A 23,581-nucleotide genomic window follows, 5' to 3' on the forward strand; every position below is an offset into this window, starting at 1 on the left:
TAAGCATCTCTTATATGTCTCCTTCACAGCAAGGGTCTCCTCTCCTCTGTTTTGTCCTGTTAGTGAGGCATGTGCATGCCTTGTACTGTTATTTCTTAGCTTGAATACCTTATGTATGGCTTACTCCACTTCCCTCCCTCCAGCCCCCCAAGGTGAAATTCCATCTACTCCCATGAAACCTTACTGAGCCATCATTAGCATGTAATGTTTACAAGCATGACAGATGGCCAAATCAAAGGGCTCCATTACGAGTCCTGTCGAGGTCCACTTCTGATTACAGAATGCAGTGATTACATCTGCTGCATTCTATGATGTAGGGGCCACTGAAGTATGAAGGCTTTAGTGCTCTACTGGTAGCACAACATGTAACGTTTCAGAATTCAGAAATACTGCATACAATATTTTTCAGAAAATAAGCATGCCATATTTTGCCACTGTCAAAGAAATCCATTTCCATTCCTGCTTGACAAATGGAAATACCAGTAAAAATAGGGGTAGTACTCAGGGTCGGACTGGGCAATAAAATTGTCTTGGGCACCAATGAAAAAGTGGTCCACAGTTGCAAATGGCAATAAATTCCTTTTGAGACGCTGTTCGAATAGTAACCAATATTTATTTGATTAACTGTGGTGTAAATTGTGCATTTTAAAGAATATTTATTCAGCAACACTGGCCAAAACTACTAGCCGCAGAGTGAATTAACTCATCAAACTGGCCAACAAAAGCCCACTTTGACCAATAAAACAGGCCCACACCAGCATTTTGTGTTTTTAGTTCAACCATGGGCCTATAGGCCAGTCCGAGCTGATAGTACTATTAATACTGCCAGTAGCAGGAGTGCTATTAACAGTACTACTTTCTGCATATTATTTGGGAATGCCCCCAGGTTCATTGCTTCAGGAAGACATTTCTTGATAAGTTAATTACTGTCATTGGAATCCCGGAGGACCAAACATTTTTCCTTCTGGGGGTATGGGGCGAAACTGCTTTTAATAGATACTAGCAGAAATACCCATTCTCCAAACTAGTTCTGTAGACATACATGATAACACGGATCCAGTAGATCTCTGTTCCGATTGGCTTATTGCTTGATGTGCTTTGCACCCTTACGTAAACTGCACTGAGAAGGGGCGCGTGCGGCTGACTGACATGCCTCGGAGCAGATGTTGGGGCGAGGCGAGTGTTGGTGTCCTGATGCATATTGGGACCTTCTGTGCTCTATCCACAATGTCGCCTCACCCTGGTGTGGTGCAGTTTGTTGCAGTGCATTGCAGTGCAAATATCTTGGAAACCATGCATCCTAGGGCCTGGACCTTGAGTTGTGTTACTCGTGTCGGGACCAGTCCTTCTACGACCACATTGATGTTTTGCCGATTTCAGGTAACTGTCTCATGTTTGAAGGTGCTGAAATCCGGGGAAAGTGGTGGGTTGTCCAAATGTCATGTAGCCAGTAATTTCCAGAGGGTCCTAGCATGTAACTATGCAAAACGTGGTGCAGATTGGTGAAACAGGGTGGTATTGTGTTCTCACACACGCCACAGAAGGCAAGCCAGGAAATGTCCGGTACATACGGGGCAGCACCTGCCTAGATACTATAGGGGACGTGCCGGGAGACGGAATTATTGGGTGGCCCTCACCTTTATACACGGCACTCATTGTAATGCTCCTGTTACGACCGTTGCAATGCACTTCCAAGTACCTTCCCTGTGTACAGTAGCGCATTGGGCTACATGTACAATACAATGCCCTTTGCCAGCTAAGGGTCTGTAGCGCAGCATATGCTTTGGAAAGGTTGTTTTACAACTCTGCTGCCCTACAGGAGGCACCTCTTGTTGCCCGCAGCAGATGTGGAAAATGCTGTACATGAAAGTACCCAACCTCATCTGCGAAAGACGGCATCCAGCCCACTTTTCCTTTGTCCTTTAATTTGAGTTGTCGTCACATGCAATACAAACACTTTATGTTACGCCATTACTGTTAGCGGTACCATTCACGGATATACATACATTCTTTATGTATCCCACGAAGCCATGTATTCTGTGCAACCCATGCACATACAGTGCTTTTTTAACCACCAGTAGGATTGTTTGCGCGCTGCATATTCTGCTGTTTCCTTACTTTCCTTTACATGCACTAGTATGTGCGTGAGGAAGGTGCACCAGCTTTGCAATTTTGCAGCGTTACTACAAACTGTCCTACTTGTAGTTACATGTTTTCTTCAACTGTATAACCGGCACGCAACCTGTTCATACTTTCCGTCACACTGCAGAGTGCACACACAATGTATCAGTTTCACTGGTCATGGAAAGGGAAGCAGCAGATAAATCAAAGTAATGAGACATTTAACACGCCCACGCACAGTGCAGGTTGCTGTTCTTTGTTTACCAGTGGCCGTTATACAGTTAGGAGTACTTCAGCCACACATTGCTAAGTTTGCAGAGCCACCCACGAAGCGGACAGCAATACTTTAAATGTGGTAGCCTACTGAATGAATACGTAGGGCTGGCGACAGGGGCGGTGGTATCAGCATAGAGTGCATGACCTATGCATGGGTCTAGGTGTAGAACACAAACACGTGCGCTTCCACAACTACTTAAAAGTGCATTTGAAGATGCGGACATGTAGCCACTAATGGAGTCCTATGGATACTTGCCGTGTAATTGCTCATACGCCAACCAGGTGAAGTCTACATATGTTACTAAAAACCTTTTCCCTTTACTGAAAATACTACCGTAAAGCAGCATTATTCTTAAAGTGCCCTACTAAAAACCTATGAAATTCACTAACAATAAACTTTGTTTGTCAAAGGGACGTTATGGTTAAGTTGCACTACTAAAAAACCTGTGAAATTCAATGGAAAAACGTTGTTAAAGGAACGGACAGGCCGAAATCCCCAGAGAACCTAGATTAGTGGGAGAGTGGCTTCTGGGCTTCAACGACCTTACAAACAGAAGCACTGGGGAGTTAGTGGATTCCCTCTGATGTAGTTGCGTTGTCATTTTGGCTGATTGTAGCCTGAAAGCTACCCACATAAGTAATCAGAGAGTCTCCACCTGGTTAGAATGTAAAGAATTTGAAAACTGGGAATATCGAGAAGGCAATGAAGGAAGTGGAGGCCAACATGGCATATGTTTCAGGTACAGTGAGTGTAGTTCAATGGTCATGCAGTAAAGCAGTGGGCAGGCTGGATATCACTGAGTTGCATAAAGTGGCTCCATCTATAGTTGTGGAAGACCTGAAAAAATTCAGAACATACGCCATAGAAACTATTCTTAATCCGGATGCTAAAATTGAGCTGCTGGACAATATGAGGAAATACTTCTGTTTTCTAGTGTTGTAGATGCCTTACAGCACAACACCAGATAATGTTTGTGCCCAAAAGGAAGCTGTATTGAGAGAGCTAAAGAAAATTACAAAATCAGAGTCCTCTTTTGAACAAAAAGCGTACTCGATATCCACCAAAGATTGAAGCCGATATGAAATGGGGTGGTATATAATGGCAATATTAAATCTACTAAGATCAGGAAAAGAATAGTGCAGACAGTGATGAAAAGATGAGAGGATAAAGAAAAGATTAAAAGAAAATGTGGACACCTTGGTGGTCCTAATATGAATCCAAAGTTGCTGACTAGGAAGAAGGCTGTCTTCGAAATCAAGAATTAACCGAACTTGATGGGGTTGAAGCTACGATTGAGTACCATAGGAAACAACAACTGGATTGCCAGTTTTTTTTTACAAGAGGCAACGGCAAATGAGATTTTCTGGATGGTTTGGAACCAAAAACAAATTGACTGTCAGTTATATCTTGCTAGTTGGTTGGATGGGCCTGTGTCTGAAGATGTCAGGGGAATCTTCTTTGGGGACAGGAGACAGTGCACACGTGAGCATTGTAGACTTCAACATGAGATCACACAGCATAGTTAGTTAAATATTGATTTTCTGTCCCTTCTTACCCTATTTGCACATCCTAAATTGCATTGCTGTGAGGACATTTGGCAGTAAGAGAAAATGTGTTTTTGCATTGGTCTATTATGAACTATTTGTAATGCGTGTTAAAACCAGGATACCAGCCCCCTTCTGCCCCTTTTATTTGCCATGGTTATGGAGCCCCTCGAGGCACATATAAAGGCCGACAGGCAGATTGCAGGTATTACATTTGGGGGACTGAGCACAGAATTAATCTGTTTGCAGATGGCATCATACTGTCTCTCAAGGATCCGCTTAGCTCCTTGGCCCATGTCGAAGAAGAACTGCAACTTTACGGGAAGGTTTTGGGCTTTAAAGTTAATTGCTCCAAATCTGAAATTCTACGGCTCGACATCCCCCTCCCCCTCTTAAGGTCAGAATTGGAGCTTTCCATACACCTAGGCCAAAGGCTCATTGAAGTATCTAAGGGTTTACATCCAAGGGAATCTGGCACATGTATATAGACTCAACTACCTGACTCGTGCAAGGGGTTAAAAAAGATCTGGTTTGGGAAAATGGCTATCATTAAAATGAATGCACTTCCGTGCTTCCTGTATCTCTTTCAATCGATCCCTGTCCTTGACTTTCGGCAGACTGCCAGACTGGGACACCCTACTACTGTAATTTTCATGGAATGGGGTCTCCCCTAGGGTAAATAAGCACATACTATATACCCCAAGGGCTCTGGGTGGCCTAGCCTTCCCCAAGCTTCTCAGGTACTACTTGTGGCACAGGTCAGACCCATGGTCTATTTGGTTTAAAAGGACTCCAGGAAGATCTGGGTGGCCATGGAGCAGGCAGTGGCGGGGCGACATTTATGGACGCAACCAGGGTGCCTCGGAGAGGACAGGCCCAGGGACTATATGCAAACGTCATAACCAGGGATACTTTGGAAGCCTGGGATAATCTGAGTATATCACCAGGGGCCTGCTCCTTCCCATCGCCCGGCCCTTTATCCCATTTATTCTCAATGATAGTTTCACCCTGTGATGCTGGAGCTAAAATATAGCACTGGTGCGCAGTGCATTCTGGGGGCACTCAGAGCCATAATGGATATTTATTCCATGCCTCAGTGGAAGCTGCACTTGTACACAGATTTTCAGCTTGGTTAGCAGTATTTCACTGAAAAACATATTTTCAATGTTATTCGTTGCTTGTGTTGGTCTGCATGGCTCATCCAAGGACACAGAGCTCAGAGAGGCTAGCATCCGCAGGTGCCGGCTGGTACCAGATAAAGTTTGTTATGCCCCGTGCCAAGGTTGAAGATGAGTTATGGAATTATTTTCCGTGGTGCTTTAGTAGAGGGAAGTTGCTTTGCTCCATGGGGTTACCGTCGGTCGACCCGGCCGGCAACCAACGGTCACTCATCAACGCGCAAGCGCTAATGCCAGAAGGTTTGAGAAATTGCCACCCCTTTTGAGGAGGGCATATAATGCGGGGCTCTGGAAAGGTCAGGCGGAAAAAAGCACAAAGACCTCAGTCGGAGGGGAGACGCCTTGTTCCGAAATACCTGTGGGCTGCTGTGCTCTCGGCCTGGCTGTTAACGGGGTCTTCCAGCCGCTTCTGGCGAGATGAGGAATTCAGTTATGTCCATGGTGATGTATTCTTGTTTGCTTATTATCTTTTCTGTGATTTATTTTTGTGTTATCACTTATTGCTTTATGTATGTTTAACTATGAATAAATAATCGTATAAGAGCACTTATCCTTTAACTGAGTGTGTGGGTGTGAGTCATTGCTTTTGTCTACCTGCGTTCAAAGTATTTGCTCTGCTCTGCAATGTACTGGTGATAAATAACTGTCCGTGCACTCTTGGCGAGCAATACACACCCCAGGTAAAGGGATTTGAGGGATGGCTGGATGGAGGGATTAGCAAGGTGGGAGACCTTTTTGCAGAGGGAAAATCGGAACGTTTTGAGGAATGCAAAAATGTTATGGGGCTAACTGAGGGCGACCGCTTCTGATATTTGCAAGCCAGGCACTGGGTGCTTCACCCCTCTGTTAAGAAAATGGCAATTAGAGAGCTAACCCCCTTGAGATAATCCATCAGGAACCTGCAGAAGCCAAAGGGCTGATATCTAGACTGTACAACGCAATCATCTTCACTTTCACTTCCCGACAGGAGAGAGAGTTGGGCGGGGAGATATCCCTTAATACATGGGGCAGTATATATGCAGGAAACTACTCCACTCTATGTCTGCGGTTGGGGAAACACAAGCCAAGATACTGGCCAGATGGTATAGAACCCGCTCCCGTCTACATCAGGTGTGCCCAGCTGTCTCTGGGTTGTACTGGAGAGGGTGTAGTGCAGAGGGAAATCTATTGCACATACTATGAGACTGCCCGGCCCTGCAAGACTATTGGTTGGAAGTTAGGTCTAAGCTAAAGGATATAGTGTGCACAGAGGTTCCAGAAGACCTCCTACTATGTATCCTTAGCCTCAATGACGCGCTAAAACAACTATGCACAGTAGCAGAACTTAAGCTGGTATCATACCTGCTGCAGGGGGCCAAACAAAGTTTTGCACCTATGGAAGAAACCTGTACCGCCATCTATTGGTATGTGGCTGGAAAAATTATGGAATGCTCTTGTCTTGGGAAATCTTACAGCCAATATGAGGAACTCGCTTCTAACTTTCATAGCTGTCTGGTCTCCCTTTTGAACTACTTCCAGAGGGATTTGAATGTCTTGACGTGCACAACAAGGCTGAGAGCCCTTAATGTGGTTGAATTACCCTAGACATGGGCTTTTGACCAATTACATATCACTTGTCCTGTCAGATATATCGTAGTTATTTTTTTTTTATTTAAATTTTTTATTTGATTTGGTTTAGTTACATATAGCAACTTTTCAAATATTTACATTAAACCAAAAATCGCAATATCACAGAAAGCAAAAATAAAGTGTCACTTCCTAGAACAACAAGAAAGGGAAAAGAAAAATATACATTCGTACAATCCATTTAAAAACTAAAGGTATTTTACAAACAAATAATGATAAAACCAATCAACTATTTACACTTTTGTAGGACATTACACTAAAAGAAAAGAAAATTTCATTAATCATCCCAAATGCACCGAGAGCCAGAAAGAAAACAATTATCCCAACTAACATTAAACAGACCTAAGTCGCACCCTTCCAGTTGCACCTGGGTTGCATGTTAATACCTCATATGGAGTTAGGTTCCATTAAATTAACTCTTGGTAACACCATTTGTAGAAATAGCACTACTGCAATTTGGACTTGCATTCGGGCATTTGAAAAAATGAATTGCCATATTTCATCACTTTCCATATCATTGTGCAGTAGAATCACCCTATGAAAGCACCTTATTCTAGGCTCCCTCAATGCTATACATTCTACTAGTAGATGCTGTAATGTCACTCTTTGGGATCGAACACAGCATTACCTACAGTAGTTGTGTTCAACCGTCAAAATTTTCCTTCTACACAGTATGTCCCGTGTTGCCCATATATTCAATCTAAACCTCAAGTAATCCATGCGAATTTTTGGGGATGGGCATTTCAACAGATATGATTCCATAATCCCTATTGTTTTGGCACCAAAGATCAAATGATTAAAGTCTTTGGGCCTCATTACACGGATGGCCGTAAGGGTTTACCGGTACCGGTATTTTACCGGTACCGGTAAATCCTTACCGCCTTACTACGAGGTCCCTTTGCGGGTTGGGGAATTTAACGCCTGCTTTTTGCAGGCGTTAAACACCAACCCGCAAAGGGACCCATGGAGCTAATTACGGTACCGCAATTTGCGGTACCGTAATTAGCGCCTTCCCCATTCCCATTATGCCCTATGGGGCAAAAATGGGAATGCCCTATGGGGCAAAAATGGGAATGGGGAAGGGCAATGGTGGAAGGGGGAATTACCGCCCCGCCAACCTTGGAATGGGGCGGTAATTCCCCTTTCCGCCAAGGCGGTGCTGGTATTTTACCGGCATGAACAATGGCGCTAATAGCGCTATGGTTCTCCGCCATCCGTGTAATGAGGCCCTTTGTATTTTGCACATCTCACTTCATTGAAGGCCCAATCCCCTAAGTAGATCTTTACATTAGCTCGGTCACGGTTTGATAACAATAGTTCAATGGACACATCACAATCACCCAGCTTATCCATTACATGATTCCTCCAAGCTCTAGGGAAAGCACATCCTGATTTGATTAAATTATAAGCAGTAACTGCTAGGATAGTTGTACTTTTTAAACCCAATAAGAATTTACGGAAAAACGCGCATTGTTTCCATAGGACAAGAGCATATAAGGACAATAGTCCAAATTTGTGACGAATAATCGCCATAGGCACACTAGGTGGGAGAGACAGTAACTGTTTCCAGTACATTGATTCTAAGGAATCCCAATACTCTTGTTTTTGCGGGAGACTTCCCTCCACACCATATGTGATTATGGCGACTACCTTCATTTTATAGAATAATACCACATGTTGCAGAGAAGATTTGCCATATTTGTTCATTAGGATCCGAGTCTGGGAGATTAGGTGTCACATTTTGTTCCTGACTGATACCCCATCATCTCTCGATATCCTTCGCTGCTCAATCATCACCCCTAAATATTTATACTGGGTCACGCTTGCCAATTTAATGTCTTGGAGCGACCATGAAGGAATCTTACCCTTGACCACAGGGGAGGGGATACACATTATTATTTGCGATTTCTCGGTATTAATAACCAGGTTGTTTATCTGGACATAATCTACCAATTACTGCAGCATTCTTTGGAGGCCCTGTGGAATTTGCGAAAGTAAAACAAGGTCATCTGCGTATAGGAGATAAGGAATTTTTTGAGCCCCGAGTTTCGGCACATCTCCATTACAGCTTTCAAATTCGCTACCTAAATCTATGATAAAGAAATTAAACAGAAATGCTGCCAACCCCTGCATTAATCCTCTTTTAGTCACAATTTCCGGGGATAGTTTCCCATCAAGACTTATGCGTACTTGCATTGATGTATTTGTGTAAAAAAGTATTATTAATGGAATCAGCGATTGTGGGCATCCATATCGTATTAATTTCTTATATAACCGTGTTCTATCCACAGAATCAAAGGCTGATTTGAAGTCCATAACCCCCATATACAGGGGATGTCTTCGATCGGCCTGTTAGGCATTAATCATCTTCAAGGACATAATATTCGGGATGGTTCCAAGACCCTTAACTAAACCTGACTGCAATGGGTCCATCAAATTCTTGCTCCTTACCCATGATTGAAGTATGTCCAAGACTAAGCAACAATAAAGCTTCCCCGGGACATCCAGCAGCGAGATGGGTCTATAGCTGCTTGGGTTCCCTCTATAACCTTTTTTGTAAATAGGGATTGTTATTGCCTCAGTCCATGATTTAGGTAGGGTCTGTGACATATTCACTAGCGAGAATATTTGATACAGGATTGAGGCCCAAAGGTCAGGATATTTTTTTAGACCATAGTTAGATAGCCCATCTGGCCCTTTTGCCTTAGAGTTACTTGCCGTGATAATCAGATGTTGTATATCGGCTAACTCAAACTCCAAATCAAAAGCAATCAGGAACTTCAGTTGTTCACTTGTGGCCATAGTCTTAATTGGGGCATAAAGATTAGTGAAATATTCAATCGAAGTATGCACAATGACTGCTGATGTTTGGAGAGCCAATTGTGGTGCCACTGCCACTTGGTTTATGACAATCCACATTTATGAGATATTTTTACTAGCTAAGGTTTTCAGCATGGTCGCACTATCCAATTGGAACAGTGCCGCCCGATGGCCTTTAATCCAGTTTCGATACCTGGTTTTTAACCTACTGGCTAATTGTTTTCTAGCTTCTTCGGGCATGCTGCTCAAACCTCTCAAGTCTGCACACAGCTGGATTTTTTTCTCTTTAACAGCCATATCAAAAACATGAAGATGGCACTTAGCAGCCTTTGTTTCAGACCTAGGGTGTTGAAAATCTTGGAATAAGTCAGAGTATATACATCCCACATCGTCCAACAGCTTATTCTCATTGGATAGGCCCATTCTTAGCAATCTTTCCAATTGTATAACTTACCTCTCTCACCATCATAGCCGATTCCCACCGGCATTCACTATACAAGAGCCTTTCACCACAGGTTGGTCAGGTCCGTTAGGGATTGCACCTATCTCCCACTCGGCCATGAGCATATTATGATCACTTGCTCCGGATTCAATCACCTCAGAATTTGACATACTCCGCCACAATACCTGGTTCAGGAATATGTAGTCAATAATTGACTCGCTTTCACCCTTCTGCCATGTCGTCATAGGTGGGATATCAGAGCCAAACGCTCCGTTAAGCATGATCAAACCCCTAGCCCGCACCATTGAGGACCATTTCTGATATCTTGCTTTATTTCTGTTGTCAGATTCCACTAGACAATTTAGGTTCAAGTCTCCCGCCACCACTACTGCACTAACAGTATGTTATTCCACTACCAGATCTAAAAGACAATTTATATGATGAAGAAAAGTATCTTCCGACATGGCAATAGGGTTCCAGTAGACGTTTAGTATAGCATATCCAACATTCCCCACCATGACTTTGACCATCAGCATATATTTATTGGGTGAAGCCCAAAATTCCGAGGACAATTCTTTCCTCATTTTAACCGCAGTTAGAATACCTGAAATTGGACAGCCTACCGGGGGCTTTAGAGCCGGGTTTAGATGTAATTCATGGCCGTCCCAAATGGGCGGTGCAGTAAGCCAGGTCTCCTGCAACAATACTATATCCCATTTGTCCAGACCACTTTCAGCAGTATTGATCAGATGCCTGAAACCCCTGGTGTTCCAACTTACAAGCGTAAGGCAGGCCCCCTCCATTTCCTTCCCACATTAATTCTTGGTACAGGAACAACAACCCTGACCTAGGAGGTTAGTGGGTCGCTGTTTAATTTTTCTTTGACTTTCCCCCGCTGAGCCGTTCTGACAAGAACCCTTGTCCTTTGCGAGCGTTTGACGAGGTGTAGATCTGCATTCCACAATGAGGTCAAATCCCAGGCTATACAAATCATCTTTACCTTGACAGATTAAATTTTTCACTACCCGAGATTTCACCCAAAGTCTTATTGAGTTCAACTGATGTTTGAAAGTAAAATCTACCAAAGCTATATCCGAGGACACAATGTCCACCAGCTGGTGGATTTCGGAAAATATAGCCATTGCAGCCCTTCTATTTAAATCGTACTGCGTGGAAGGAGGTTTCCTACATGCCAAGACTAGGGAGTATGGCGCCGGGGGTACTCTATAAGGAAGCTTTTGTTTTTTGTCTTCGCCTGTTTGGGATTTTACTGGCACAGTTGCTTGCGGTCTTTGTTGGATCTTACTTTGCATTTGGCTTAAAGCGCCCTCTATTAAGCTCATGATGGCACCAGACATCTCAGCTGGGACAACAATATTGCTTATTTGAGGTGGCAACTCCTGGTAGTGTCCGTCTGATGCCAAAACAAGCGGATTAGAAGGCTGAACTTGACGCACAGGGTCATCAAGTACCTTCTTCCTTAGATATGAAACCTCAACTGCCCCCACCGCAACCCCTTTACTTTTACTTTGCTCCCGCACATTGCTCACTATAGGGGCGGTGTCAACCGTTGATTGTTTAGAAGGGATCAATGGTATTCCTGCAGTGATGATTGCTCTTGTCATATAGGCATCAACTGCCCTACGGATTTCCAATCTCTGGGCAGCCTGGGCTGTGTCCAATGCTGCCTGATCACCAGTCGAATGACGGCTCACTTCACTAGACGCCACTTTTGGATCATTAGGGTTTTCATCTTCGTTGCTGTTGCCGGTGCCTAATACCTCCATCAAATCATCCATTGGGGGGTACACCATTGCATGAGCAGCACTGAAGTTGAGAGTACCGATTTTCCTAGCTTGGGCATGGAGTTGGTATTTTTGCTTTATGGTTTGGGAGTTTATCATGATATTACGCTTTGGTACTGATATTACTTTAAAAAACTGCTTCACTGAGGATTTCCCTATGTTTTTCGGTAGTGGTTGATTTCTTGGTAATTTTTGTTTGTGGTATTACTTGCTTTTCTTTTGGGCTCTTGCACCCTAACTGTAGGTGCTAAGGGTATCTGTTTATCAGCCTCCATGGTATCTTGGTCGGCCATCCTGCTGGGCGGCCCTATTTTCTTCAAGTTTACCTTAGATACAGTACCCACATTTTTAGCAGCCTCGTCATAGGTTATATTTTCGATACATGGGACTACTGGCCGGGAGACTTGTGTTTTTCCCTTGTCTTCAAGGGGGTTCACATTGAGGACATTAGAATCAGTTTGACAAGCCACAGAAAGCAGATGCTTCACGGCACGTCCACTTTGTACCCATTTATCAGATAGCTTCTCTATTAAGAGGTTATTCTTTGATTGCCATAAAGTAATTTTTTGTAAGGAATCATTAAATACAAATAATTTTTGTTCACACGTATTTAGGGTCTTAGACATGGATGATATAGCCAAGTTCATTGCTTGCAACGCAATTCCCACCAAATTATCCGACTGCTGGATAATAAGTGAGGTATTGGTGCTGTGGTTGTTCATAATCACCTTTATTGGGAAGGATGCATCATCAGAGGAGAAAGTTTCTCCACTACTAGTTTCGGAAAACATAACCAGGGACGCGGATAAATGCTCAGACATCAAATTATTCGAAAACACATTCATTTGCGTCTAAGTCAATTACTGCGTCATCACTCACTCCTACAGAGCGCACCACTGCGATCTTCACGGCAGGCCCTTTATTTGATACAAACTCCACTCTGGCACCATCAATCGGGATATCCGACACCATAGGCAGCACAACTGAGCTACCCCCAGCTTGCTTAGGTGTTGGTACATTAATCATTTTAGCCATCTCGCACATCTTTTCGGGACGCATGTGTTCACTGGCCGGCTTCCCTATTTCTGTAACAACTTGGCAGGAGATATCGCATTTCGCTCTAAAAGCTGACAAGGACCCATTGCAGAATGATCGAATATCTGCATTCCCCCAAGAGCTCATATCACGGAGGTTTTGTCTGGGTGTTGAGCATGCATGTGAAGCCGGCCTGCTCTTTATCAAGCCCCCCACTTTCTCCCTTCGCAGGGGGCTTCTAGCTGGCATGCCTGTTTTTAATGTTTGATGTATCATTTTTACTTACTCAACTCTGGGGGAGTCTTTCTCAGAAGAATAGACCTGCGTCGCCTCTTAGCCTCTGTACCTCGGCTAAGAAGCAAAGAGGCAATTTGCAGGTACTTCTGCAGGTGCGTGCGCTGTTGTGCTCGCACGTGGTCGATTTTATACGTTCTCTTCACGGTGGGCGTGTCCACAAGGGTTACAGCAAGGATGAACGTTCACAAATCAGGATTACAGTCTTCACTTTTCAGTACAACCACCAGCCGGACAGGCAAAGAGGCACTTTGCAGGTACTATAACGTAGTTATGCATTTCGATACCTGAGAGTACCCCCAGGGCGATGGATGGTAAAGAAGGATGGGGGAAGGAGAGGGGAATTATGCTTTGCTAAGATGTTGTTATATAATGTTGATGTGTGCTGGCATCTTCCGGAAGTTTCAGAGCTTCTCAAATTTTAATAAAATGTTACGTTTAAAATAAAACACCACACATGCAGCTGTTGTGCAGCTAATATGATGTTTATCTTTAATACCAGATTGAAAACAAATTAGGAAATGCGTTTCTAGATTTCTATAGGCAAAGGGCTCTGATGGACAATACATTGCAATACTGTTATTTCTGGCCACAAATCCCATATTTTTAGAAGCAGTAGTGCTTCTACTAATGCAATACAACCTTTACTTCTGTGCAAAAGGGTCTGTAAACGATGCCTTTTGTGAGGCATAATAGAAAGAATATCCTCAAATTACTGTTAATGGAGGCCCACTTACCACAGTGTGAGTCTCATTTGTGAGAAATATATAAAATCTCATAGCAATGGATCTGTCTTAGCCTGGGTTATACATAATAAGATATTCTGCCAAATGTTCATTAGGTACCTTTGCTCCCAGCTCACCAGAATTATAGGTTTTATGGCAACATAGCAAGAGAGGCTAGACTGACAGGCTCTCCCATCGAAATATTTCCCTTTGTATTTCATGTTAAAACAAAATGTTAAGGGAATGCCGTTTTAGCAAGATGAGAAGTGCAATTTTTTTCGAAAAAGCTAACAAACAGTATAAGAACTTGAACAGGTGATTACTTTATTATGTAGGGAGTTGCCCGAAGAAGGGAGCTATGTGTTCGTGAAATCTTGCAAACCCAAATGTTTTAGCTCAATACATACACCACCTTCCTAAGATCTCACGACTTCCGTTAAAAGAAAAAAAAGAAAAAGTGAATACTGAACGAAAGATTATTTATCACATTTATGCATACAGCAATATGAGTGTATTATGTGTATTGGGGGTGGCATCAACTTAAATGTATGATATCTGATTTGTAAATTTTTCAAAAGAACTATATTACTTACTAATGATTCAGATGGGTAAACACCACTGTCAAGCAATATGTTTTCAAGAAGTTCTTGATCTGTAAGAGAGAGCACAATTCTTAGTTACTGCCTTTACAATAATCCAAAAGTAGAACATGGTACACTTAATACAATTACAGTAAATCTATTTTCTACTAGGACTTTTAAAATGTCATATGTAGGACAAGTTCCAAATCATGTAACTGCAGACTTCTAAACATTGAAATATATTTAACATAATTCACTTTTTTTAAGTAAAAAAATGACAACCCGATTTGACACCACCCAGTGCTGGTCCAATGATTTATGCCTTTTTTTTTTGTACTGCCTCATTTTAGTGCCCCCATCCCTCTCGCTATGTGCCCAGCTTTTATATTTGTAATGCCAATATCAATCTAAATGAGCCACTCTGCAGGTGGCAAACTAGGCACAGCTAAATGCCTTATTTCACAACCAGCCCTTTCATCACAATTGTATCTGTGATTATTTGGACATTTGTAAAACCAGTGACTGATGGACATTCGTTTAAGGATACACAGTGTTTAGGTTCAAGCAATCAGTGTTTTGACTGGCCCCCACATGACAGTGTCATGATGAACCTGACTGAATATCCCTTCACTCAATTGATCACACTACCTTCCTCCCAGGTCAAAACTTGGAAAAAACCTACAGTATACCAAGTAATCAGGGTTTCACACATATGGGCTACAAAAAAACATGTTCTGTGGGTAAAAGTGGGTGTATGCTATTTTGTTGTGCTACATTTGAGCTACATTTTGGCTTGAGTCATTTTGTAGACTTAAAACAGAATTGCTCTTGCTGTGGAGGTAGGATAAGGTTAAAGGCACGTAATGAGTGGCAGGATTGGGAGTAGGTCAGAAGAAAGGGCTGGAGTAGGTAGAACGAACACTAAACAGAGTAGACCGCTCTGCAGCATCAAATCTTCCAGGACTGCTCTTCTGCTAATTTAGAACTACATTGTTGCATGAGATCATTATCATGTGACAGAGCCATTTTATGAATGGGTGTGGACATTTTATTTTTCTGGGGCAGCGCTTCTGAGCAGAGAGGCATTCATAGTGGTTTGTGTGGGGGGGAATCTCTTAATAAAAATATACTGATGAAGCTGGAAAGTGCTTGCTTCCAGAGAGAATTTTGCATGTACAGAATTCTCAAACTGTTCTATGGCAGATGGATTAGCTCATTCAGTGCTGTTTTTTAATTTGCATTCTCGGCCTTGTAAGGCTTTATTTAAAATTGCCAAAAAATGCACAAAGAGAAGCAGAAATGGATGGGCTAAAGGCATCTGTTGTGGGGCACTTTGACTGCTCTGCACATGTCATTCCCTTGTCATTGCCTTCGGAATCTCATGTTCGCTTTGGCTTCAGAGAAAAGACTTACTTCTTGTAAGTTATACTACAGCCTCCTTGCAGTTAGGTTGGATTTTTGGGTGAAATACTACTTGTGATAATTATTAACATCACCAGAGGAATTAAAAAAGATCTGGCTAATTATAGAAATATCACACTCAAAGTGGTATTTCTGGAATGCCGCTGATTGTATACTTGCTGTGATTTTTGTTATTCATTTCTATCCATTTCTAGCGTCAAATTGATGGTGGTAATGGATAGAGTATAGTGGTTCATATCACTCTTTCACATTTGTTTACAATGCTCAAAGTGATAAATTATCACTCTTTTATGCAATACATGAAAAATGGTGAGTCGGGGGGCCTCAGGCGGGTCCACTTTCTCACTCCTTCCAGTGACCCCAACACAATCCTTTTTACTGCATTGAAGGCAGCACACAGTAAGAACACTTTACATCAAATCTTGGGACATTTTACAATGCTGCCATATATTGTAGGCATAGCTGCAGCATCATGACAGTTTTCCAGTGGCCATAATGATGCATACTGTTGACACCAGCATCATGAACGTGTTTTACAGTCTGAATTCTGGCTTATATTGCGAGTATAGGCCCCATGAAAGGTCACTACAGTGGAAATGCTGTCATGTACTCGATGGCTATATACAAAGCCATTGCCACAGGCTAAAAGACCAATTTTACCAACAGAATGTCCAAGAGAGGAGGAAGAAATGCACTTGTTATTAAAGCCTCTATCAATGTTAAAATGTCATCTTCTGTCGTAACATCAGGCTGCAAATCACTTCTCCAAATCTAGTCAACCCCATATAAGTTCACATTAGCCTTCTCATCTACAGACCACTTTCATACAACCCATCTTTTGCAGACGTCTTAGCTGCCATTGAAGGTAACATTCTGGGCAGCACCTCACCAGGCTGGGAGACTCCAATCTCTGGGTAATAAAGGAGGACAAAATTGCTACAAATTCGCTGTCTGCAAATTTTGATTCATTACACTTCATACAAATGGTTATAAGGGAACACCTGTAGAAGCCCAAATCCATTTTCAAGTAATCCGATAAGCTTCCTTAGACAGCAAGGGTAGTGGCAAGATGTGTCTCCAAAACAGCTGTGCAGACATGAACAGTGAAACATGGATAGTATCCCCATCCAAAAATGTGGACCCTGAAAACAGAGCCTGGGCTCCAGAGAAACGAGCCTGATACAGAAGTGCCAGTATGATACATTAAGTTGGTTACATTAACAATGAACCTCTAACAGGGCACCCTCTGACCTTGGAGGGCAAGGCTTTACAGCATCATTCAAGATTTGTGCAATTCCACTTGGATTACTCACGCCCCTAGCAGATCTTTCCATTACACGTAACAGGACTTGATCTAGCATCTAACACCCATGTGAGCCTAATTCCGGTTCTCAGGGAGGATAATACGGCTTCATAGGATGGGACATGTTGCTAGCCATTCCTGGCCTAGGACAGTGGCAAGTGCTTGCATTGCCTTATGGCTCATAATATGTGTAACAACTCCCCAAACGTGGCTTCGGTCAGCGAGTCAGCTCCAGCTTCGGCATTGCTCTGTCCGTGGCACATGTATGCCTGCGGCTGTATCAAAATAAAATACTGTCAGTTACAACAGTTCCGCCTTTTGTGCTCTCAGCAAAAATCACAAGTATTGTATTTCTTTCATGGTTTGCTTAGTTTATTGTGCTACCTACCCATAGGTTGGATCAAACGATTAGTCCCTAATACAAATATATGAACTGTATTGGTTTGTTTCTGTGTTATTGGACCCAAAGATGCACAATATTCACATCAGAAATAATCAATTTGCATCATCATTAATTTTGTATTGTATCTTTTCCTTCCACATTTCTGTTGCTATCAGTAAAATGAATGTCTATACTATGTGAGGGTGCAGAAGTAAGGCTCAGACACAATGGTGGCATGTTTTTGGGTAGAATCCTTTATTATAAGAAAAACGGTTGGAAAAATGCCTCTCTGTCCCTGAAATTAAGATGGGTTTCCATGCATTTAAGTAAACTAAAGTAACTGTCAGAATGTCCAGATCATAAAGTCCATCACTGTCGTGTCCCAAAAAGCCTACTTCTATACCTAACACTAATAACGTATACCAACAGTGCTAGAATGATCTCTTCCTAAATTAAAGTGTTCTGTGTAGATCCAACCGACAGAAAAATGCCCAGTCTCTTGAGTGATCCCAAGTGGCAAAAATAAAGAAATATCCAAATAGGACGCCAAGGTTAGGGTCGTAGTCCTTTCCCCTATAATCCTTCTTTTGTGGGTTCTCTCACTTTTGGGGTCCTCCCAGGCCTGCACTTTCATTTTGGGGCCTCTCAGGTCTGTACGTCCTTAACCAAATGTGAAAAGGCAGTTCACTTATTCATCCCACCAACTTGGCACTCTCCTTTTGGCCAAGTGTAGGAACTGTTTGCACAATGTATTCTTCACTTATTTTGGGTGCTGGTCCCAGACTTGCAGTATTCCGAATGGCTTGGTTTCTTACTTGCCAAGCATTGACTGTCCCTCTTTTGGGTGCAAGTCCCAGACTCGCAATATAACTTCTTGGTTCACTCTCCTGCCAAGCAGTTATCTTTTGTGAACTTCTTATTTGGGTGCAGCTCTCAGACTCGCAATATTCAAACAGGTTTGGTATTCTCTCTGGCTAAGCTCATTTTCTTGGTTTACTCATCTGGCTAGGAGCAGTCCCAACATGGACTATGGTCCTCATTACGAGTAAGTCGGTCCAGGGAAAATGGCGGTAAAATGGCTGGCATTTTTCTCAGTCCGGCTTACTCCGAGTCTGCCGGTAGGGGCAGTGAACTACCGGCAGGTCAGGCCTGCAGGTAGTTCAGGCTCATACCGGCAGGCTTTTCACTGAAGTACTGGTACCGTTAATAACGGTGCAAGTGCTTCAGTGATCCCATTCCCATGGAGTCCGACTTCATGGGAATGGTAAACTTACCGTTCTACCGCAACTGGTAATATCCCAGAATCACTGGAATATCAGGCAGCGGAAACGGTAAGGCAAGTTTGCCAGTGAGCCACTGGTCGTACCAGCGGCTTACCGGCAAACTCGTAATGCGGGCCTATCTCTTTTTGGGTGCGGGTCCCAGACTTACAATAATTTAATTAGATTTGTTTCAGTTTCTCATATAAGTGCGGGCCCCAGACTCGCAATATTCGGATTGGCTTCTGTATCTCATATGGGTGTGTCTTCCAAACTCGCACTTCGCTCCTAGGGTCCCAGAACGTCTAAATCTGGCTTCCAGTTTCACCCCCTTGCTCCTCCGGGCCTACAGCACTACTTGAGTACCCTGCGTACCTGTTTGCTACCTTCTGGTAGGTACCAGCGTTTCCTGAGCAGCTGCCGCGTCTCTGGAGGCTTTGGTTGCGTTCTGGGCTTCGTGGCTGTCGGAAGCAGCTTTCCTGATGCCTGCTTTTCCCCAGTGGTGCATCCTCTCTCCAGGATGGTTCGGCAGTGCTTTGGATGCCCTGAGGTTCCACACGGCAGCAACGGGATCAGTCCTTGCCTCTAGGGCCTTGTTTGTGTTCTTCTCCCCCGCTCTCGGCTTCCCTGCTCCTGGCTCTAGACCCTCCCGCACTCCATGGCTCGCCGGTTTCTTCTTTGGAAGGATCATTCTCCTGATGCATCTCAGCTATGTGATGTTTAAACTCCAGTGTTGGAAAAGGGAGTTGCTTTGGGCTAATCACGTTCATTGAGAAGCTAGAGCACTCACTCTGCTTCTCCATAGTGATCATTGGACTACTGGTCATCTTCTTTTGCTCAGTACATGCTATAGAGTCAGATTTAATATACTTTGCAAGGTTTGAATCTTGTGAAGTATATTAGGTTGACTAACTGGACAATAACAGATATTGGCCTTATCAAAAGAAGGGAGGGGAGAACTGAATATTGGAGAAGGGTTTAGGTGTACTAACGTAGGGGCATACCGTGTTCTCTGAACATGGTCGTCCCTAATCGCATAAGGGGGTTCCTCTGCCATCTGATCCTCCCTCGGTGCACCACCTCCAAGGGGACTATTGTCCTGTGATATGATATGATATGATGGGTTATTTATAACGCGCTTAATACCCAGAGGTTTCTATGCGTGGACCCGGGGATCGAACCTGTGGTGCTCTGTGACGTCTTGCTTCCAAGGCGAACACATTGCCCGTGAGCTACCCTCCTGTGGACGCATTGCCCTGACCCCAGTGGAAAGGACTCCCCCTAGGGGAGAAGGGACGGCATCCTCAGTTTCGTCACTACTATCACGGAGTAATAGGCAGCGTCCTCATTATGAACGTGTAAATAGTTCTTGAGGCTTTTGCGACAGCAGCACCACTAGAGTGAAAAGGTGAATGCAACGACAACTATAATAGCAAACAGTAGTGTCCATTTATACAATTCAGACAATTTCAATATCTCAGTTGCATGACACATTAGATCCAGCAGGGTACAGAGGGTTAATGTTTGATGTGCTACCTCAAAGGCATTTCTTTCAGGATTAAATGTTGCTTGTATCACATATTGATACTTTTTAATGTCCAACAACCTCTACATATCTGATAGTAGCTTCAACATTTTGAAAAGTATAAGGAACAAGTTGACTAATTAAACTAATTTTACTTTTTAGCTTTGTTCAACCGAAAGCTGCTGGTATTTGACATCATCACTGATTGATCTCAGCTCATCAGTCAGGTAATCTTGCATTTCTCTGCAGGCGATATCACACTCATTCGACCGGCAACAGTGATGTTAAATAGGGTAAGATGGTTTGTTTGATACTGTTTAGGTTATTGATGACATGTACTTCCCTAGACTTGCATCTATATTGGTCAGTTGAGACCCAATTATCAACCAGGTCACTTTTTCTAGCTCTACCAATCTTTCCTCATGAACGCCTCCCCGGTAGATATTGTAGGATAAGGTCGCAGAAATGACCCCATCCCAGACCCGGCTTCTTTGTGCTCTTCCTTTCACCACCAGTAGCTCCTTTTTCTGCACCAATCTTATTGTCGCTCCTGTTGAACAATTTGCAACATGAGAAATGACTTCAAAGTTGAGTATGGGTAAATAGACAAGCATAGGGACAAATGTGGTATTCAAAATAGTCTACTTTGCAGGACCTGTCCATTATTTACAGTTCTATACCATGGTTCTTGAGGGGTTACTATGGCAGCTTTGTTTAAAAGATTGGTTTTGTGGGCCAGGGGCCAATAGAGTACTCATTGAATAAGCATCCATATATTCTTTGACACTGGCAATCTGTCCAAGCAATGTAACCATCACTCATAGTGCAGCACGGATGAGAAGACAGTTCATATGATTCTCAAATCTATGAGAAAAACACTTGCCCTCAGAAGAATTTCCTTCATTAGTAGAAAACTGGGGTGGTTATGGTCTTGAGGTTTTTTGGCAATGGCATTTGATGATAGAGATCACCTTTAGAACATTCCTCTAATTTAACCAGGTTTGTTAACTGTTTCATGTTGGCACTGGATGTCCATTGTATCAATCATGGATTTAACTTGCATCAATTATTTGAACAGTAGGATGATAGATTAGTTCCTTGTGTAGGTCTGGGCCACATTGATTTTCTGTAGTACCTCTGGTGGGCCTTTTTCCTTCTCAGTTTTCATTATGTTTTTTCTAAACCAACTCTGAGTCAGGTGCTGCTTTTGCCAGAACCTGGATTCCTAGTCATTAGGGGCGCATTCTGCAAGGGCCCTGCAAGCAATGAGGTTGCCCAAATATGCATCCACTTGCACTAGAAATAAAACCCAAATAGTATGTCACGTTGAATTCCAATTATGTACTTCTGCAATTCCCTCCTTGTCAAACTACTAATTTTCTTTTTTCCACCAAGAACAGTTTTTATTTTCTATAGCAGTTATTTCCTATGCACTCCTTTTGCATCACTGAAGCATCACTCTGTCAGAAACAACATGCCTGTAACCTTTTATTTTTAAAAACAATTTTATTGAATTTAACATACAAACAACATGCCTGTAACCTTTGTTTTGCTGTTTCTCGAATGCTCTTCAGATTAAGCAGCAGTGCATCTGCTCACTTCAAACAAGTTTATGCACATATTTTGGAAATCTTATTTTTCAGGATCCTATCGTGTCTTTCCAGTTCCCCGTTAATTGTCGGTGATAAGGACAATGGAGCTTTTGCTGGGTATTCAGTACCTTATATAGCTCCTGAATCAATTTCCCAGTGGAGTGTATTCATCTGCCACAGTTATGCATCACTGGCGGGGGATAAAGTCGCGTATCAAAGCCTTTAACAAGGCTTGTGTATCAGCTTTGCAAGTCAACGTCACCTTTATCCATTTTAAAAACATGTCAATCACAAAAAGCACATACTCTAAGCCTGCCACTTTCACCAGCATTACAAAATCACACTGTTAATTGAGTTAAGGAAGTCCATGAGGCTGTGTGTAACACAACTGTTCTGCCACTTGCAAAATAATGCAAAGGTGCTTTGGGGACCACTAAATCACATTAACACGATTAACCAGGTTAGTCACCGTAGTGACCACCTTACTCCTAGTCCATAGTCCCCTTTCCTCCATACTTATGGGACATCTCTCCGTCCTGTGCAACGGGACCGGAGCACTTTGAAAAAGCATCAAAATGTTGCAAAAAATGTAGTCCTTCCTCTCTTTCCTCGCGGGGTACAGCAAGCGGCCGTAACCCCGCCAACCTTGGCTCCGCCCTGCGCATCGCACATCAGTCCTTTTCTATCGCCAGGTCAGAGACCTTTAAGCAATAACAGAGGAACCTTATTAGAGGGGACAGTGGGCGGGCGTATGGAGAAAAGGGGACTATGGACTAGGAGTAAGGTGGTCACTACGGTGAGTAACCTGGTTATACTCCTACGTCCCGTCCCCTTTCCTCCATACTTTTGGGAGATTCCCAAGCACTCTTCACAGGAACTACGGGTGGATGGAAAACCCCTTACTGAAAAAGGTTCTTCAGCACGGCCTGGCCAAACTGAGCATCAGATCTGGAGCTCAGGTCTAGGCAGTAATGCTTACAAAAAGCCGATGGGGAGGCCCAAGTAGCCGCCTTTGCGATGGTCTCACAGGGGACATATTTCTGAAATGCAACTGCGGCTGCCTTGCCCAGCACCAGGTGTGCATGAATACCTTTAGGAGGCTGCAGTCGTTGGACCGTGTAAGACTCCGAAATACAGGCAGCGATCCATCTGGAGATAGTCGCCTTAGAGGCCTGCTTACCCTGAGGATTACCAAAGGTCACCAACAGTTGAGAAGAGCTCCTAAATTCAGAAGTTGTGTCTAGATAGAATTTAAGAGCCCTTCTAACATCCAGGCAGTGCAGAACCCTTTCCGCTTCTGAAGCAGGGTTCGGGAAGAAGACCGACAGGGAGAGTGATTGATTCAGATGGAAATCAGAGACCACCTTCGGCAGGAAAGAAGGGTTTGTCCGTAGGACCACCTTATCCTTGTGAAAAACCAAGAAGGGATGCTCCACCGACAAAGCCTGGAGCTCACTCACCCGCCTCGCCGAGGTAACGGCAACCAAAAAGGACACCTTCCACGACAGGTGCTTGAGGTCCACCGTGGCCATTGGTTCGAAAGGTTTATGGCACAACGCCGTAAGGACCACATTCAGATCCCACGACGGGTGCGGATTACGAACCGGAGGATAAAGGCGTGTAAAACCTGCGAAATTTCTCTTAACCACT

General features: G+C 43.4%; 1 protein-coding gene across 2 annotated transcripts in view; it reads right to left on the minus strand.

The window, feature by feature from the left end:
• NSUN7 (NOP2/Sun RNA methyltransferase family member 7) overlaps positions 1-23,581 on the minus strand; it is a 1,712,923-nt gene that overhangs the window by 1,161,704 nt on the left and 527,638 nt on the right. For both annotated transcript variants that reach the window (XM_069631762.1, XM_069631763.1), the window contains exon 3: positions 14,461-14,519. In XM_069631762.1, the coding sequence (XP_069487863.1) occupies positions 14,461-14,519 (59 nt within the window). The remainder of the gene's footprint in view (positions 1-14,460; positions 14,520-23,581) is intronic.

This window comes from Ambystoma mexicanum, chromosome 6q (genome assembly GCF_040938575.1).
Source record: "Ambystoma mexicanum isolate Mex_15411 chromosome 6q, UKY_AmexF1_1, whole genome shotgun sequence".
NCBI lineage: Eukaryota > Metazoa > Chordata > Amphibia > Caudata > Ambystomatidae > Ambystoma > Ambystoma mexicanum.